Source organism: Clinocottus analis, unplaced genomic scaffold, assembly GCF_023055335.1.
Source record: "Clinocottus analis isolate CAN_PGR_092001 unplaced genomic scaffold, fCliAna1.0.p SCAF_19, whole genome shotgun sequence".
Classification (NCBI taxonomy): domain Eukaryota; kingdom Metazoa; phylum Chordata; class Actinopteri; order Perciformes; family Cottidae; genus Clinocottus; species Clinocottus analis.
Genome location: NW_027175920.1, coordinates 2,769,507 through 2,784,495, shown reverse-complemented (window position 1 = coordinate 2,784,495; position 14,989 = coordinate 2,769,507). Strand labels below are relative to the sequence as shown.

The window sequence follows — 14,989 nt, the reverse complement described above, 5'->3', positions numbered from 1 at the left end:
CCTGGAGATTCCGCGGAACACCAACTACAGTTAAAGCTCGCGAAACAACTACTTCCTATTGTACAAGTACCTTTACTCAAGTACTGTACAGCCATTTTTACTTTACTTGGGGTTTTCCATTTTTTGCAACTTAATACTTCACCAGTTCATTGAGAAAAGATTGTAACGTTACTTCAATGACGCTATATTCATTTAATTTGACAGATATGTAGATTTTAATTGATGTGTTATAGCTTAAGACTGTAATGTTAGTGTAAAGCCTAGTTATGTTAGTATATACTGTATATGTATATATGCACTTATATATATTTTGATGTTATAGTTAGTACATTTTTGGTACTTTAAGTTCCGGGAAACTAGTAGATACGTATATTTGTAATTGTGTATTTTTACTTGACTAACTATCAAATGCAGGTAGGACTTTGACTTGAAACAGTATATTGTACATTGGACAATTTTTTACTAGTGTAAAATATCTTATGTCAAAGCAGTTACAATGTTGGCTTTAGACTGTTTCATCTAGTGAAGTTAACCTCCACGTATCGTGAGATCGATAGATTGTTCCAACATGGAGTTAACGCAGTTTCCATTGAGCTGCACTTCTTTGCAACTCGATGCTGACACCTGCTGGACGAATAAAATACCTCACCGTGCCCACAGTTTCAAACAACTTGTTGGCGGCAAGACTTTAGACTAGAGGACCCTTTGTGTTGATCACAAAGTACTGTAACACCCAACAACACTCAGACGCATGAAGTTGTACTCAAAACAGATTTATTCAACTCACAATTACACCCCATAGTTTTGGGGTCACACGTAAAATTAAGCACCATCCTCAGCGCCTGTACAACGCAACATGCTTACAGAAATGACACTGACCAAAATAGTTCAACAAAACTGCATGTATTAAATCCCTACATAAGATGGTTAGGCAATACAAACATGGATTGTTTGGATAGTTTGAGTTGCTGAAAACTGTCATCCTTGTTAGAGCAGCACAGCTTTCCAAGTTATGACAAACTACAACTTTATTAAATTAGCGGGATTAGATATGTAGAGAACATGAATTAATGGCCCTTTAGAAAATACAAAAAAAAAGTGACCCTATGTGAGATCGCCACATAAAACTAGAAATAAAAATATATATAAAATTGGCACACTGTTTAAACTACATCAGAATGAGACAACTGTCTGTTATAGTACAATTTATATACAAAAGCCGTGGTCTCAAGGTAGTTTCGTCTCCAGGAGATTTGGAAACATAAAGCTTCACTTGCGGGCGTGTCCGTGTGTGAATGTAAATAAATACCTCAATAATACCTCCCGCTGTGCGCTGCCAGTGCTGGGTTTGTGCTTCACAAACATAAAGGACAAAGCGTAACATGTAGGAAATAATGTTTACATCAGCTGTCATGTTCACATTTTCCTCTTTGGAGACCTGAATGGAAGTTTCATAATGTCAAATAAAAAATAAAAAAAGAAAAGGGAATAGTTTTTTTTAAACTGACAGGTTTGTTTGTTACTTTATAGTGAACACTTTGCTATGTTTTACTGCAGTGAGAAATTAATCCTCAGGTACTTAAAGACAAATCTCCCCTCAATGCATCACCTATAGATGACGAACACAACATATTAACATCAGGTTAAGGTCGACAGCACGTGTTGGGAAATATTTAGCAAGTTCCCCCTCCTATAAAAAGCCTCGGGGCTCACGAGAGGGAAATGGATCATTTATGAGCACAGAGAACAGTACCGATATGCTTCCCCTGTCCTGACGCTGCACACACTTTGGGGGTCCGGGACTGATGCGATGTCCCGCACTGCCCTCGCGATGCTGGGAAGTGGCGTCACGCCGTTGGTCTGCAGAGCCTGTGGTGCGGGATGCCGTGTCCGTCCTCGGGGGTTCAGATAAAGAAGTCTACGCTTGGAAGTCGTTCCCAAAGTGTCTAATCTGCTCCTCCGTCATGGACAGATAGGTGGCCCGCATGCTGGGTGAGTACTGTGGAGGAAACATGTAAACACACAGACACACACACGGAGGATGTTACGAGCTGATTTTGTGAGCAGAGGGTGAGGTTTCAAAAGCTGAGCCCAATTAATAGCTAAACAAATTAATAAAATGCAAAGAAATGCCATGGGGGTTTAAAGGAATAGTCCACTGAAAACATCTATTGAGTATTAATTCCTCACCGTGTGTAGGATTGAAAAGGTGACTCTGGAAGGGGTGAGGCTCAGGTAGTCAGCTTGGAAATACGCAGAAGTTACGATGGATTAAAGAGGCGACCCAGACTATGGCGGTGATGTTATTTAATCAATAAATGGGTAAATATGCTACCGTGGCTATATATAGCGCCATCTTTTGCAGAAGGCAAATTTGCGTGATCTTCCATCTGACCGCCACACGCACCTGCACAAATACTCCAGATTACTTCATCAGCTACTGGATGAAGGTCAGGTTTACACCTGGTTTATCGCTGCCCTTCATACTGACTACTACACGGTTTCTCCTTTTTTTCCCTGCTACTTCTGTGAGCCGTGAATTTAAGTTCACATCTTGCGTCCAAGGTCAACAGCAGAGAGGCGGATGATGCTGCAGGAGCGGTCTCAGAAGTTTTCCGAGGACGTTTCAATACATTTTCACACAAGTCTGGGTCGCCTTTCGTGCATGTCGTGAACTTTTAAGAGCCACCGTCGAGCCTACGGATGCTGAGTGTTTTCTGTGGACTACTCCTTTAACTCATATCTACAAAACTGACTACAGTAAATCACTTTAACTTTTTTTTTATCCGTCAATAGCCGGATAAAAATACATTAAGTACGTCACGACTGGTGCAGAACACCGTGTGGCAGTACGAGCTGTAGAATTGAATGACAGGAGCTGAACTGCATGCACTGGGAGGTTGGCTGTGAGGAACTCCAGGGACATAACTACAGTAGCACCCTGTGACCACTAGGGGCAGACACACCCTCACTAACCCAAAACAGACTCTCAGGAATGAGGACAAGAAGGATTGTGAGTTGAAAAGCCATGCCGAACAGGAAAACCGCACAGGAACCAAACGACGTGATGTGAGGTGAAGGAGAGGTAGAAGACAGATGCAACAGAGGAAAAGCGAGGGCATTAACCCCGAGGAAGAGGTAAAACAAGACTTACTCGATTTCTATACTGCTGAGAGTATATCTCCAAAAGTTGAGTAAAAACAAAAACAAAAAAGAGGAAATATAGAAATGAAAGATACAAACATACACATGACAAACGGACAAACAAAAAATATATAAAAGAAGCTGTTAGCTGCGGACTACTGCATGACGCTGCACATTTGAAGTCATGAGGGCAAAGATTATACATCACTTGCTGGCATTAAATAAGTACATCAAATTAACAAAATCATTCTCTTCTACAAACTTTAATAAAACTGTGCTAATACAAAACATGCAAAGTAGAAAAAAATAGTGCTCTTTGTAACATACATTTGTGAAATTTAAACCTCTGCACTCAACAAAAAACGTGCAATTTATCAAAAATATGAATTCAGTTTGTACTTCCTGACCCGATGAGCACAACACCGTCTCTTGAGTGTCGTTTCACACAACATTTCTGTTGAATTAACACCTGCGGAAAGCATTTTAACTGCTGCATTTCATCACACACTCGTACAGCATGTAGCAGGAGACAAGTGGCTCAGCGAGGGGTGAATTAATTCGACGAGGAAGAAAAGCCTCAGTGTCAACAGTGAGTGAGTTTATGGTTTCAGACCTGAATGACTCCCTCTAGGGAATTCGGCCGCAGAAAGGCAAAATGATGTTCCCTTAGTGATTAAATATTAACTACATTACTTCTCCTCTCCTTGAGGCGGCGCGGTAAGTCCGCCTCAGTGAGTTACGGAGGAAGGCACGGTATCTATTTAAAATGCATCTGAGAAATAATGTCATAAAAAAAAAACTTGATTCAATCAAGGGACGGTTTTAACAATTGAGCGAGGAAGTGAGCAGAGTGAAAATGTGAATGTAATAATCAGCAGTTGCTTCTAATAAAAAACAATTTCCTGTGCTTTGAAGGCTAACTCTGCCTGTTAGGCAACAGGGAAGTGACATCATAGGAAGGACTTAGCCTCTGGGACCCAACGCACCGAAGGGGGTGGAGAGCCTCGTCCTATCAGCGGGACGTTCTCGTACCGCGGGTTCCCCCCGAACAGAGCCGCCTGGTTCCTGGGAAAGAGCGAGAGAAGAGTTCCTCAGAGGAAATGAGGACGTTTGAACAAAGTCACGACTGTTTGCTGTCCTGGCTCCTTAATGGTGGAATGAGGAGGACAGCAGAAAGTCTCTACATCTTCCGTAGCAAACTAAAAACATATCTTTTTTCGACTATTCCTTGAATAAGGAAAGTAGCGCAGTACTAGCACTTAATGACACTGACTGCGAGCACTTTGTAGTTTAACTTTATTGAAGAAATTGTACTTTCCTGATTCTTGTTGCTCCAAATTTGTACTCGCGGTTGAATGCATTTATTAGAAGTCGCTTTGGCTAAATGTAATGTCATGTAATGCTCCACGCGCCACTCTCGTCCACTCACATGTACTCCGACACGGGGGCGTTGGAGACGGCGGGGGCCGGCGGGTGGAGGCTGTTCTGGCTGCCCATGCTGCTGCTGTAGCTGCAGAAGCTGTGCATGTTGGTGAGGTTGGGGTTCTGGGGGGCGATCCTCCTCGCCCGCGGGTTGAATGGATCCTCCTCGTCGATGTCGTCATAGTCTCGTTCCCTAGAAAGCGGGGTGGGGGGGGGGTGAGACATCAGAAGGGCCGGAGGTTTTTAAAACTGTCAGGGTGAGAGACGTGAGGCAGATACGCAGTGAGGGCCCCGGTGCAATTAGCTTCTTTTTTTTTTTTTTTAAATAGCTAATTGTGATAGTTTGGCCGCTGATTTGGCTGCTAATCAACATTGTGAGCAGCAGCAGAGGCTGTGACACACAGCTCATGGACACAATCAGGGTACTTATTAAACTACTTATGCTCTGAGTCATAACTCAGTTAAATCTGAACTACCGGCATGACTCATATTTCCATCGCTTTTCCACAGCATTTTATTCATATTCATTGAATTTTCTTTGTTCAAACCGTTTTATCCACTGTACGGTTTCATCTCTGTTTCAAAGTTTTTACCTAAATCTCACCTTGTTTGGCTTCCTGTTATCATATTGCTTTGCATCTTGTCTTTCAAAGCACTTTCACACTATGTTTTTAAAAATACTATATCAATGAAATATTATTATGAGTATCTCAGCTGTGCATAATGACTCTTAATAAACATCAGCTTAGAGACACTAATAACTCCAGAACAGGAACCACTAATACATAACTTGGCATACTTTAGTATTTATGTGCCAAATGAGTAGAACTACAGCTTGAAAGAAGTTGTAACATGATGACAGCATGACGACAATAGAGAGATCCTTGAATCCCTCGGCGCATACAGGAGGAGAAGCTGCATAGAAAACGGCCGCAGGCTGAGGAAACGAGGGCGCTCAGGCAGAGAAGCAGAGAACGAACTGACCTGCAGGCGATTTGTCTCCATGCCCTGGGAATGGCACACAGCATGACGGTGAAGGCACAGGCCGCCAGGGTGGAGAAGAGGCAGAGGTAGAGCACACCCTCCACCCCGTCGTAGCACACCCCCACCATCGCGTCCAGGTAGTCCTAAAAAGGAGGTCAAATAAATATTAGAACACACAGAAAGGAAGACGCGGACACTGTTTTTGCTCGTGTAGGCGGACCGAACGAAAGCAAAGATGAAAGAGTGCAGCTCAGGTGAGCTGCTCTGCCGTCAGGAGCCACACGGCACAGGCTCAACGGGGCACATACGGTGGTGGGAAAACACCCGTTTAGAAAAGTTATTCTTGTTACAATTTTGAAATTCTTTCCGCTGTGCCCCGCTCCGCTTTCAGTTTGATGCTGAAATCCTGCGTGGCCACTTAGTCTCTCTCTTTCCCCCCGACCTAGTTGTGCTCGCTGTGGTGCCAATTAGGATGCAGTGAACGAACCTTGTTGAGCCCCCTGCAGTCCAACAGGGCGGTCAGCTGGTGCAGACCGGCCTCCGAGGAGTTGAGCAAATTCTGGATACCCAGAAGGTCTCTCTGTGGAGAGGTCACCAGACAGACGGTCACTGACCAACACTGGGGGGACTTATTTAAAACAAGAAAACTCAGTTGGACTCCAGCAATAACATCACAGCCAGGTGTGTGTGTGTGTGTGTGTGTGTGTGTGTGTGTGTGTGTGTGTGTGTGTGTGTGTGTGTGTGTGTGTGTGTGTGTGTGTGTGGCGATACCTCAGCGGTGGGGAACAGAGGCACGGCGAACTGCAGCAGACCCTGGATCTGGATCTGCATGGTGGTCAGAGACCTCTGGAAGATGGTGAGAGGCTGCGAAAACAGGAAAGTGTGTTTGAAAGTTATTCTGTGTGGTGGCTGGGGGCGTGGCTAGGCGAGGGCGTAGGGGTAAGGGAGGGGCCGCTCAGGGAACAGGTGCAGTTGATGAGGCCTAATTGGCCACAGGTGAAGCTGGTTAGGGGTTTGTGTCCTTCCACACAGAGAAAACATTTGATTCTGTCATCTAATTTGTTTGTTTATTCAAAAGGAACTCTCAAGATGGATGAAAAGAAGAAAAAACACAAGTGGGCCGGAGTGAACGCTAATAAGAAAACCCTTAAAACAAATTAAAATTGACATTTTTCACAAAGTTAACATGTATAAAAGGAGCAGGATGTGATAAATACAACAGAAAGCAGAAAAAAAGGTGCATTAAAATCATTAATTTAGTCTTCAATGAATGTATATAAAATATTCTTTTACTACATTACAGCGTTGAAGCCTATGTGGTGGTGTAGGTCCTTGTTCCCACCAGCAGGGGGCAAAGTAAGCCTCCACATTCAATTCGATATAATAAGTGGACTAGCCTGAAAGACCTTCTGCCCACTGCCTCTTTTTAAATTACATGCGACCATAAATTGAATTAAATGTCTTAATCTGTCACGTCTCTAAAGTGAAACTGTACCTAGCAGTCAACCAACCTAACAAAAGCAGCCTGGAAACCCCCTAGCCTGTGGCACAATGTTAAAAATTGAAACAGGATATGGTCAATTACCTCAACCATTCATAAATGTAATTGCTTTCCTATGATCTCACTTTTTTTTTTCTCTTCCTTTTGGATCTTCCCGACTGTCCGTGGTCAAAGTGCTCTCTGCTGCATAATCTAAAGCCTGATCGGATTTTGGCTTTTCAGCTAGTTAGCCAAGTATAAAAATATATATACTGTATATAGGACGGAGAAAGTGGATGGAGGAAGCTAAGAAAAGGAGAAGAGATGAGGACGAGAAAATGCCCCAGAGCGTTGAAGCACGAGGGCGCGGAGGGGGGGAACTGCAGGGCAGCTGCAGAATACATGAGAGAGAGAGAGAGAGAGAGAGAGACGAGGGAGAGGGAGAGCTTGTTTGTTTGCCAAGCGGAGTGATCTCCCGCATCTGGCAGCTCGCTCGTGAACTTTGCACCTGTTGGGTATCTGTGTGGCAGAGAAGAAGAGCGCTGACTCAGTCCACCGGGCGGCGGGGTGACGGCTGTCCGAACCCTCCTGCCGCTGCGCTCTTGTTATCCTCGGGGCACGTCCAGCAGGGCCGGATAACAAGATCTGAGCTCGCAAGAAAATGTACTCCACTGCTGACTGATGTCGACGGTGAAGCCAGTGAGGTGATGCACCCCCCCGACCCCTCCGTCCTCCCTCCTAACATCTACCTCATCGACCCCTCAGGAGAGAGGGCGGGCTTTGTTTTTGGAGCGTTGCAACATTTCGGCATGTCTTGTTTGCTTGGTGCATGCTGGAGGCCGACGAAACACAGTAGAAAGAGGAGGAGGATGCGGGGAGAGAGAGAGAGAGAGAGAGAGAGAGAGAGAGAGAGAGAGAGAGAGAGCGAGAGCGAGAGAGAGCTCCTCATCCAGTGAATTGCAGGTCAAAATCTCGGTTAAATGTTTTAAAACCTCTAGTTTGCATAAAACCACCTCTTCATCATCATCTACATGATGATATTTCCGTATGTAGTGAAATCCTGTTCCACATTCACGTAATAAAAAACCCAGATTGTCGCAATATTTCCCAAAATAAAGTTTAGCCAAAAAGACAGAAACTGGTGTTGAGATCCGTCCCTCTGCAGATCTGGTTATTGAACATTAATACATTAGTATTAATGCTCTTGGTATCATTCAGAGGACTGACTGAAATAGAAAATAAATGTTAATTTTAAGTATTTAGTTATCGGTCAGATTATAAAAGCCTCTTTTTGCGTTTTAATCAGATTCTGCTTCATTTAAAATCAGGACATATTTCAACGTTAGGCCACATTTGAATTCAGAAAAAAAAAGTTTGGGATTTATTTTGTGAAATGCAAAAGTGTAGTGTACAGTCTGTGTATTCCACAAAAAGTAGGACTCAGATACTGATGCATATCACAAGCACACTGTGTGATTATGTTGTTGCATGAAAAAAAAAGTCAAATTTAAGTATATAGGGTCTGAACAATGTGACCTGTAAAAACACTCTGTGTACGTTGCAGAATAAATTCATTGTAAAATTATAGTTGACTTGACTACATTGTCTGTAGTCCTCCTGTTTCCTACCTGCTGGAAGGGGTTGGAGAGGGTCTGGTTGCAGTAAAGGTAGTAATGAACGATATCTGTGAAAACACAAATCAGCAGTCAGTTTTTTTTTGCTAAAGTACAGTTAATGTCACAGCCGCAGACTCCATTAACGCAGCATGATTCACGCTCAAACTCACCCGAGCCGATGGCGCCTTTCGTCTGGCTCAGGAGGAACTTGTCAGGAGACACGCAGAAATCACTCGTGCCCTGAAATAAATTAAAGAAGAAGCAGGAGACGTGTGAACAGAAAACGGCTTAAAAATAATGAATGATCCTTAAAAAAAACTAAAAGAATTAAGAAATTTTAAGAGGAGAAATTAATCGGAGTGACAATTACTCCACCTGACATTATTAGTTCATTAAAGTCTTTTTGACATTGAGAACATAAAAAGGAAGACACACTGCTCCTATAATCCACTTTAACGGGTCTAGACAGGAATACTTTTCAATTCTGTCACTTTCACTCCACCGCCACAGAGCCAAGAAGAAGAAGAAGAAGAAGAAGAAGAAGAAGAAGAAGAAGGAGAAACCAGCGTTGGTGAAATATAACAAAAGAGAGGAGCGGAGGTCTCCTCCGAGCTGCGCTGTCTGAATGTTGAACGTCTCTCGGGCTCAGGTCAAACACACAGCGTGGAGCTTAACCTTCTCTCGGGAGGGGGGCCGGTGGGGGATCCTCGGTAAACTCAAGCTCGTTTGTTAGAAATCGTGGATAAAAGGAAAAGAGCTCTGCCATTTAGGAGCTAGTTAGTTTGAATTCTCAAAAGGGAAACCAGAGAGAATGATCTGATTGTCATTTAGAGCTCTGTGAAGAGGTGCATGTATTATGTATTATGCATGGATGCATGATGCAGCCGACATACACACACACAATTTAAAGATTCCCATGCACACACGCGCATGCACAAACATCGTCAACATCTAACGTGCACACCTGGGACCACAGGCCCGTGGCCACGCACAGGCGAACGCACTGTCCACGCCCACATGCGGGGTTTCCTGCGGATGTTGCTGCTGGCAGCGAGTACATTCTCGGGATGGAGGAGACCGAGAGCAAAAAAAAAAAAAAAGGAGCACCGCAGGGATTTGACATTTTCAGGCGGCAGCGTAGTGTGTTTCGATGGGGGCGATTCCATGGCTAAGTGGCCGCTGCGGCTCACACACCACACCACACCATTAAACCAGCTCATGTGGAGAGCTGAACGTCAATTCACTTTAGCTCTGAGATGGACTGATGACTTGTCAAGTCGAGCCGCAGAATTAGCAACAAGAGTCTGAATTAATCCCGCAGACTGACTGTAAGAAGTGGCTGTCGTGAAGTCACCCGCTGCCTTTCTTAAAGTCTTGAGTTCGGCATGCTGGTGGTAATCGCTTGGTAGTCTTGGTTTTTGGTAACCCCGTGAATTTAAGTGTACTTGGAGTGCGGAGGAGTGACAATGAGACAACTTTTAGCGACCAGAGGAGTCGCCCCCTGCTGGCCTCGAGGAAGAATACAAGTTCAAGGCTCTGCTGCTCTGGCTTCACTTTTCAGAAGCGGATTAACCATTACTGAAAAAATATAGTCACACAGGACATTTGAGATGAAAATAATGCAACATTTTCCAAAAATGATTGCCATTCATTTATGTTTTCTTACACAGTCCTAAGGCTCAAACAATTATTCCATTGGCAACAAAAATATTTCAACTGCATGCACTGTGAGGTTGTGCTACCTTTCTCTCTCATTTTAAATCAAATATTTATAAGACTATTTAGACTATAAGTCGGACTTAAAAGGCTGTTTTGAAAACATCCCGTTAGACATTTTCCCACATTTTAGAGACTAAATTATTAAAGAATTGACAGCACGACAGAGTATTTTGTGTAGGGCAACAAAAAAAAAGTTAATTCGTATTCAGAGCAGTGCAGACTGTGCTGAGTCACACATGCGCGCAAACACACACACACACACACACACACACACACACACACACACACACACACACACACACACACACACACACAGCCTAACCTTCATGCAGACAGGTTGCACACTAACACACATGCATAGGTTCTCACATTAACGCAAAAATAGAGATGACACATATACGCGACACACATTTATTCGCACAAAGGCATAATGTCTGATGCTGGAGCCACTGCAGATTGCTCATTTAATTGCTTTTTTTTTCACAGCCATTTGTATCGACGTCTGAGCAGTTAAGAGGCCTGTTTTAAACAGAGGTGCCTGCTCTCAAAGCATTAAAAAAAGGCCCATTGGAATTAAACCACACAGCCTCAGACAAGCGCCCCGTTACAGACGGGTTGCGCAATAGGCCGGCGTGAATGTCATGAATGAGTGACACACACTGAATGAGAAACACACAACCAATCAAATATCTCAATTTGGTTCGGATATTTATGGTCCCCCCAATAATCATTTCCAATTATTTTTGATGGCCCCTTGACCAATTTTTGGTCAAGCTCGGAAAATTTGGGCTGGGCGAACGCTTTGGTCTGGTAAAAAAGTGGCTGTATATGTTTATGGGTTGTTCTTTGACCTTTCCTCTACTGCTCCTCACAGGCAATCGTTCCTATTTGTTCACATTCATCTAACGGTGAGTTCACGATGAAGACATACAGGGCTGCATTTATTTTAAAGGCCAACCCCCGGAAGTTGGAGTCGCACTGGTTCATTTGACAAAAAAGCTTTTGGATTGTTGCAGAAAACAAACCCAGTGGCAAAAAAAAAAGAGTTTTGTTCAGTAAAACATCCTCACAAATTAACATCTGCATGATTTTTAGATCAATCGGCAGAAGTGAAAAGCTAACGCGAGGCTTCACAATAACGACGCCGCAGTTGCACGAGTGCGAGTATGAACACAACGAAGCAATCGAGGCGACGTCGTCGGTGTGATGACTTGAGTTCACTCCAGCTTATATCAGGCACCCGAGTCAGAAACGAGGGAACCGTATGTGCAATATTACTCATTTCTGGGTCATTGGACTCACTCCTGCAGCACTCTAATGGATGCTCTCGTGCTTCTTAAAGGGATACGCTCAAACAACAACAACAACAAAATGACAGGAGGTAACTCATGGCTGGATTGCCATGTTATTGCCGTGGATGTTACCCAGAGAAAGAACCCTTTTGATTTGGGTCGTTCTGCATTGTGCAGCCTGGTTAACAATGCACGCTTGGCTACACAGCACATCTATATCACCGGCATTTCAACCATCGATCAAGCAAACATGAACCACAGAGACTTGGAATTGGAAAAAAAGAAGGATAAAACCCGGAGACTAATTTGTTGCACCTCCTGCTGCTTTCCACCCGATGCTCATTATCGCCACGTTGAATTCACTCGTGTTAAATCCTCTACGGCCTCCAGTCAAAACACAACATCCAACAACAAACCTGGGAAAAATAGCACACTCGCCTGAGGCAGGTGAGTCAAACACCGGCGCTCATCCATCCGATCTTCTTTCAAATTCATCTCGCTGTTTGTTTTTTTTGCATATCACTTTTAATTCTTGCCCTCGAGGTCGAAGTCATTTGGGGACGATAATGCGGCGAAACAGTGAAATGATTCACCTATTCAGCATGATCGGCTTTAAAAGCCTGCTTTTGGATTCCTGTATAGTCATAATCCTTGACTATGAATAAAGTTATTCAGGCTTTGTATGACGACGCCGACAAAGGTTTGCGTTTGGGATTTTTGTTCTTTTGTCGGCCTATTTTCAGCAGCGTTTGAACGCAGAGATCAAAAGCGTACGACGTGACAGAAAGATGAACCTCAGACAAAAGTTCAGAAGAAGATGGAGCCGTGAGAACACGCTTGAGAAAACAACAACAACAACAACAAACAATTAAGGCTCTAAAGACCCTCCATCAGCAGCTAATACACGCAACAATCTGATCAAAAAGGCTTGATGAGAACAAAAGGAGAGACAATCGTTTCCCATGCTTTTGGCAATGACACAGCACAGATGTTCCACGTGCAGGTACACGCGCATAAGTACATGTGCAGCGGTGCGTATGATCATCGCTTCTCGCTCACCCACACACACACACATTAAAAGACATTTTTCAAGCGCGATGTGCGTGTAGTTAAAGCGATTTGTCATCACTGTCGGGCACGACAAGAATTGATTTGCGGACTAGTTCATGTTCGGGTACGAGCGCCCGTCATGAGGGAGGGATGAAGGGAGGAAGGAAGCTCTCACCACAGCGGAGGCCAGGCCGGCGCCCAGAGAGGTCCAGCTCAGGACCAGCGTCAGCACTCCAAACACCATCATCCTGCAGGGACACAAGGCAGCAGCAAGGTCACAATGCAACTCGGGAAAAAATGTTTTGAATGCATTTTAACAAATGAAACCTCGACAACCACAACATGATGACTTGGCAAAGATGGTTATTGATTCAAATGAAGTAAGGCTTGTAATGTTTTGAGCGGGAGAGGCACTATTTCTTTCTTAAATCACGTCATTATTAAAAGTACTTCACGTGTGTCATTTAAACCTTTAATAACTGTTTTTTTGGCCACTAGGTGGCAGCATAAACAAGTTGCAAACACAAAACTGAGCTATTAACATGGTTTTAGTTTATATGCAGGAATTATTTACATAGACGCTAATTTACAGAAAAGGGACGTTCCCTTTGTCATACAACGTCCAACTAGATGCAAGTCCACTCTTTTTTAGCTCTGTTTGGCTCGACACAAACAAGAAAGCATCTGTCATTTTAGCTGGTAAACTCTGCACAAGCTTTTTTTTTTTTAGCTGAAAAGGGATAAAAGATGCAGACGAGAGCAGCGACGGTAAAGCAAAACACTTTATTGCAGAAGATGAAAACCCTGAGTGTATTCTTGTTGTCAGAGGGTGGTCGCTCAGATTAAACAAACCTTTTAGATAAGTGTGTAAATGACCAGCGTGAACACGATGAACGCTCGCTGTGCGGGAATGAGCGCAAGTTCTCGATAGTTTTGGAAATGAGCATAATTACCGCCTCACAAATACGACACAAGGCTCCGTGTCCTAAATTGAAGTGCCGCTTGCAGAGATCCATAAAAGGAAATTGCATAATTTGCAACAGCAACAGAAATAGGGGATTTACCAAAGCAAAGGAAAAGGAACAAACGACAACACGTGAAGTTGTATACTGTCACAGAAGACAAAATAATACCATATAAAAACGCCACAGCAAGGCCGGTGATGAATACAAAGAGGGGAGTTCATAGTGTCGTGGTATACAAAAGCATCAATAGCCAATTTAAAATAATGCTGATATCATGAGGCGACTTCAATACAATTGGAATTATATTAGCCTGTACTTTATTAATGTGGGATTTTCAAACCCCAAATTGCTTTAAAGTACTGAAATATGCGATCCATTGCATTTAAGTTTGGATATCAGCAGGCTAATTGCTCATGACAGGTGTGGACAACTTGTAAATTGTGTTTGTAAAATCAAATTTTAAACACTTAAGTCACTCGCACAAACCACGAGAGAATAAATGTGTTTGTACAAAAACGAGTTCAAAGACATGAGGAAGAACAAACACGTTGTACAGATGACGAACGCGCGGGCAACCTCAACACTAAAAAAAAAACCCAAAAATGTGGCGTTTTGTCCGTGTAGTTATCAGCATCCTGGGGGAGCGCAGTGATGCAGATGGAGCTATTTTCATAACGCTTTCTGTTATTGAAGGGAAACGGCGTGAGCCCCGAGGACCAGGAGTGGTGATCTCATTCTCATCGGCAGAGGAAGTCAGAGGTCACATATTTTCCTTTTAGCGGGGGTTAATGCTGCAGCCGCGACGGCGTGTACCGAGGAACGAGCGCGGCCGACCCGCTGGCGTACATTTCATTATGTTTCCCCCTCAAAAGGGGTTTTGTTTCCCAGCGACCCCCAAAAGGACATCGGAGACATGTGACATTAATGTGGCGGAGATGGGAGGGATCGGGGCGGCCGTTGACGGGTCTGTATATGTGTGTAAAACAGCACAGTAGAAGATCAATACCCATTAAAAGATGAACACTGGTCCTCGACGAGCTTTTGTTATGCGACATAATCCAATAAGCCACTGTGGCACTTTCCAGATATTCTCCTTTCAGCATGTCACCTGTGATTAAATGTAATTGGAGGATGCGTGTCCAGAACCCACTCATTTTTCAACACTCGGGCTAATCCAATTCAAGAGGAGATACTAAGCTCCCACCACTTTCTTTACTCTCTCGCCGCCCGTATCTTTTCTCTGCCTCCCTCTTTACCCGTTTTTCACTCACGTACTCTGTCTCGCTCTCCTCTCCGATACCGAGGCCCTGACACTTG

The 14,989-nt window shown here is 43.7% G+C and overlaps 1 protein-coding gene across 4 annotated transcripts in view; it reads right to left on the bottom strand.

Moving 5' to 3' along the window:
- Nucleotides 1-768: 768 nt before the first annotated feature.
- ttyh2 (tweety family member 2) overlaps nucleotides 769-14,989 on the bottom strand; it is a 51,668-nt gene continuing 37,447 nt past the window's right edge. For 2 of the 4 annotated variants that reach the window (XM_068583959.1, XM_068583962.1), the window contains 10 exons: nucleotides 12,883-12,955; nucleotides 8,817-8,886; nucleotides 8,659-8,714; nucleotides 6,322-6,414; nucleotides 6,038-6,130; nucleotides 5,551-5,693; nucleotides 4,574-4,759; nucleotides 4,131-4,209; nucleotides 3,155-3,181; nucleotides 769-1,999 (listed from right to left, as the gene is read on the bottom strand). In XM_068583959.1, coding sequence (XP_068440060.1) covers nucleotides 1,919-1,999; nucleotides 3,155-3,181; nucleotides 4,131-4,209; nucleotides 4,574-4,759; nucleotides 5,551-5,693; nucleotides 6,038-6,130; nucleotides 6,322-6,414; nucleotides 8,659-8,714; nucleotides 8,817-8,886; nucleotides 12,883-12,955 — 901 coding nt within the window. In that variant the 3' untranslated portion in view covers nucleotides 769-1,918. The remainder of the gene's footprint in view (nucleotides 2,000-3,154; nucleotides 3,182-4,130; nucleotides 4,210-4,573; nucleotides 4,760-5,550; nucleotides 5,694-6,037; nucleotides 6,131-6,321; nucleotides 6,415-8,658; nucleotides 8,715-8,816; nucleotides 8,887-12,882; nucleotides 12,956-14,989) is intronic. The other 2 variants (XM_068583960.1, XM_068583961.1) reach the window with 2 other exon arrangements.